At 56.4% G+C, this 4,203-nt stretch overlaps 2 protein-coding genes across 2 annotated transcripts in view; one reads left to right on the top strand and one right to left on the bottom strand.

The window, feature by feature from the left end:
- The window catches only part of NGA_0129700 (uncharacterized protein), a gene marked incomplete at its 3' end in the record, with an annotated part of 1,579 nt that extends 232 nt beyond the window's left edge, over nt 1–1,347 (bottom strand). Inside the window, exons 1-3 of the mRNA XM_005855103.1 lie at nt 1,013–1,347; nt 787–869; nt 436–513 (exon numbers count right to left, since the gene is read on the bottom strand). Of these exons, the coding sequence (XP_005855165.1) occupies nt 436–513; nt 787–869; nt 1,013–1,148 (297 nt within the window). The 5' untranslated portion in view covers nt 1,149–1,347. The remainder of the gene's footprint in view (nt 1–435; nt 514–786; nt 870–1,012) is intronic.
- Nucleotides 1,348–2,075: 728 nt separating this feature from the next.
- NGA_0130300 (uncharacterized protein) lies at nt 2,076–2,493 on the top strand (the record flags this gene model as incomplete). Its single annotated transcript, XM_005855109.1, has 3 exons — nt 2,076–2,242; nt 2,345–2,429; nt 2,455–2,493. 3 exons carry the CDS (start codon nt 2,076–2,078, stop codon nt 2,491–2,493), a joined length of 291 nt encoding a protein of 96 aa, XP_005855171.1.
- Nucleotides 2,494–4,203: the final 1,710 nt, after the last annotated feature.

Genomic DNA, 4,203 nt, shown 5'->3' with positions numbered 1-4,203 from the left:
AAAGCAACCACGACGCTGCCGTGTAGGTGATGGGTTCCTGGAGGGAGGGAGGGAGGGAGGGAGGGAGGGGGACAAGACGAAGGAGGCGACAGGGCATTCAAAGAGGGAGGATGAGAAGGGAAGGACGGCGGAGGGAGGAGGTAAAGAGGACGAGGGCGACCACAGAAAGGGAGGGAAGGAGGTGGAGGCAACGAACGAGACGTGCGTCAGAACAAAGGAAAAAGAAACCAGAGGCTACGACCAGGGACAGCTGTACGCGCAAGACAAAAGGAAGATTCGGGCATAGCATGGGTGGACGGGGTCGGGTGATGGGGAGGGAGGGTCCAAGAGACCCTAAAAACCCGTCGAGACGTTGGGAGATATAAGAGGCCATTTCTTAAGGAGACAGTGGGGGGTTAGCACTGGCCTTCGCCTTCCCACCCCTTTTCAGCCTACCTCCGAGACCACCTGACTCAGTGGGGTATGGGCGTTGACAGGCACCCGTTTGTCCAGGCGGAGGATTCTGTAGCCATGCTGGGAAGGGGGGGAGGGAAGCAAAACGGGCACATCAACATCAAGCATACCCACACACGGTAAATCGGTTTCAGCACGGGACCGTCCATGTCATTGAAGGAGATTCAGCGGGTGCAAGGGCTATGGGGCGCGGGGCGTGACTGAAAGCAGGGGGACAAATGCGTATATGTATACATATATGTGTGTGTACGCACAGGAGCCTACGTGAATGCAGCGCCGGGTATAAATGCCAGGTCAATCCACGGCAAAGACGCCAATTTCCCCACCACTCACCTTCTTGAGATCCGTCCCTGCCAGTAGAAGCAGGCCCTGAACGGGACAATCGTAGAGCTCGAAGCACTCAAACTTGGACATGACTGGAGACAGCGTGAGGAGGTGGTAGGAAGTCAGCACACGAGACATAAAAGACAATCGAGAGCACTTATCGGGTTCATTACTTCGTGCTATGACATTACATAGGGTTGAAAGACGCAGGTATAATAATCCACTTAAAGCTTACATGGTAACAGCATCTTACTGTTTCTTCCATGACCCTGTTGAACCCTCCCCTCAGAACTCCGCGAATCATTTGTGCCCCCCGCGTGGACGCTATGGCGCTCTTCGTCGACCCTTTGCTCTACTCGCTTTGACTCCATGACTTTTTGTCAAGACAGTAGACGCGGATGCGTCCAGGAAATCGTCGAATGGATTAGATGCACTGAAGGAAAGCTTCGCACGTTCCCAGAGCCCGAGACAATTATATGATCCCGTTTGCAGCTGTGATTCGCGAGGAAAATCAACCACCTGGACTGAAGGTGTTCAGAGTAGAAAGGATCTACGTCCGCACCCCTATTGGAAGAGTGGTGGATAATTTAGTGCGTGGTATACCGGCATGGAGGCATTCCTTTCCGACCGCTCCAGGCTCGAGGTGAACTAGGAGCGAGCTGCTGGCGATGGTACTGACGCCTCCTCCCACGCCAATTACCATTGAAGCAATTGAAAACCGCATCAACACCACCGTTAACCGGCCTATCTTTCCACCATGTTGCACAGGTGTGTGGTAAGCAGATAGCAGAGAAGGGTTCGGAGCACATTGGCGCCATATCATTCCCGCAGCACTATTGGCAGCCCCAGCAAGAACAGGGATGGGAACACTAAAATATCCCCGCTCGAACAACGTCGTCGGTCTGATATCTCACCATCTTGGCGTCTGACGGCCTTCTTGCTAGCCCGACTGGGGATGGACGATATACCCTCAGGAATGCATGGCTCCACGCCCACACATAACGCGTCCTCTGGCACGGCAGCGGCAGGCCCTGCCCCTGAGGTTACTGCCCCCTTTCCGCCCGTCCTCGTGACTGGCGTAGAGATGAAAGGCTTGCACACAAGCGCCAGTACCTACAAAAGGGGCCGGGAGCGGGAGGATTCTGGGACCTTTTCTCTTCCAAGGGGAGGACCAGAGGCATCATTGGGCAAGGGATGCGGGGAGGTGGAATCCATTATCAATGGACAGGCGATCAAACGTTTGCGCATTGCAGGATCCGTCGACCTGAGTGAGATCGTCGACCTGCACGACCCATTCGATGGAGGAGTGCAAGGGGCTGGGAGAGGAGAGGGGGGCAAGGAAGGAGGAGGAGGAGGAGGAGGAGGAGGGGAGGGAGGAGGTCTGTGTGACGCCTTTATCTATCACCGGCAATTACTGCGTCTTCACCAGCGCCAAGAGCACGAAAAAGGGCGGAAATCCACACCGGTATGATTGGTGCTTGGGACGGCCAGAAGGGTGGTGGCATCTTTATTCTTTTCGGCAGAATTTTTATTCTCACCAGTAGTCATGTCTTCTCCTTCCTTCCAGGCACAGCCACACGTTCCAGCTACCCCTTCCGAGCCTGAAACAGGAAACGATCTCGCTGAGTGGCACCTGCACAAGGCGTCACGTGGTCCGCTGGAACGAAGCACCAGCAGTGGGAGCAAGGAGGCGAGCCGCCCAGGCATTGGCGGTGATGGGAGTGACCGGTCGGGCAGGGTGGGCGCCCTCGCCCCAACAGAGAGCGGAGCCCGGGAGAGGGACGGTCTGCCGCGATCTCTGTCTGACCCGTGTCTTGCCTCACCGGGGGCTCCGGGAGGGGCGAGTCCTGGGAGCATGGAGAAAGGGAGGAAGGAAGGGAGGGGGTATCGGGCGAATCCTGCGGACCAGCAGGGATGGCGTCGCCCAGGAAGCTCTTCGCCCTCCTCCCCCCGATCCTCCGAAGGGAGGAAGGGGGGGAAGGAGGGCAGGAGGGACGGGGGTATTGGCGGGTCGGAGGACGGGCATGCCAGGGGCTGGGTGCGGGGGGAGGTGGCTTGGGAGGAAGCGGACGTGAACTACTCGTTGATCAACAACCTGTTGGGACGTTTGCATTTGGAGAAAGTTCGACGCTTTGTGCCTTATGGTCCTGCGGGCGGTCCTGGGAAGGAGAGGGGCATGGACGCTGGCTCGGGGTAGATGGAGGGGGAGGGGGAGGACGGGGAAATGGCAGAGGGGGATAACGACTTACATGGTATATTTTGGGTTGTGCCGCAAAAGCTTGTATGTACATAGGCGGTGTCTGGGGAGGGGCGAGAAAATGGTCGATTTGGAATGACGACCACTGCCAAGTTGACCTGAGCACGCGTGATGACACAGGAGGGCTTTGGGAACGACAGGCAGGAGGCCACGATACAAGTTGGCAGTCTATGTAAGACCTTTTTCTTTTGTGACCTGGGAGCTGTGCATAGATTGAACATTGGAATGTGAACATTGAATAATCAAACGGGCTGCTGGGAAGACGAAGAAAGCAGAGTGGGATGACAAGGACAGGCGACCTGCCGCTCCCAAAGAAGAAATGTACAGACGCCTCCTGACCCCGCGCTCATCCGCTGCTAGCAGTGAGAGCCCGAGCATGCCTACGAGAGATGCGTACTAAAAACGGTACCAAAGTACCCAAGTTCAATCCCTGATGGAACGGAAGATTATTATTCGCATGCAATGAAGGCGTCTTTCGCGCATCTTTATGGTCTGGACATTTTGAAAGGTGGTGACATGCCGGTCGACGGAGACATGTGTGCACTGTACTCGACAAATTTGAAGCCATTTGATTTCTTTGTATGGTAACCACTATCCTACATGCACATGGCTGCTCCTCCCGTTCTCTCTGCCCCGACTGTCATACCCAAGTCCACGCCACTCCATATCACGTCGCCCCCCCCATCCCCCCTTCAAGTGACTTCCCCATGTAGCCCTGATGTATACCCTCCGTTGGGTGAGACGCGAGACGCGTCACGCCGAACTGGGACCAAGACTCCCCACCACAAGCTCGGAGTCCAAAAAGGCGGTGATAGCAGATGCCAGCCTGTGCGTGAGTTGTCGTGTGGATGGTATGGAATGGACGTTATCGAAAATAAAGACACCCCCCATCCTCCTCCTCTACCCATCCTTCCAGCTTCCCCCCCCCCTACTCACGCGTCAAGCTCCCGTCGCGCCACCTTTGCCACGGTTCTAGCGGACGCGTCGCTCCCTCCCTCAGCACCCAATCTCTCCTCCCCCACCTCCTCCACCCATTTCCTTTCGTATGTGTCCCACACGCGGTCCTTTTCCTTGACTTCCTCCATCTTCTCCTCCGAATCCGCGTCCAGGACGCCCCGCGGCGTGTTAGGGGTCAAATGCGTCCCTACCAAGCGCACATGCTCAACCCG

The sequence above is a fragment of the Nannochloropsis gaditana genome (assembly GCF_000240725.1).
Source record: "Nannochloropsis gaditana CCMP526 unplaced genomic scaffold scaffold288, whole genome shotgun sequence".
Lineage (NCBI taxonomy): Eukaryota > Eustigmatophyceae > Eustigmatales > Monodopsidaceae > Microchloropsis > Microchloropsis gaditana.
The sequence above is the reverse complement of the archived record's forward strand: the minus strand, read 5'-3'. Positions and strand labels throughout refer to the sequence as shown.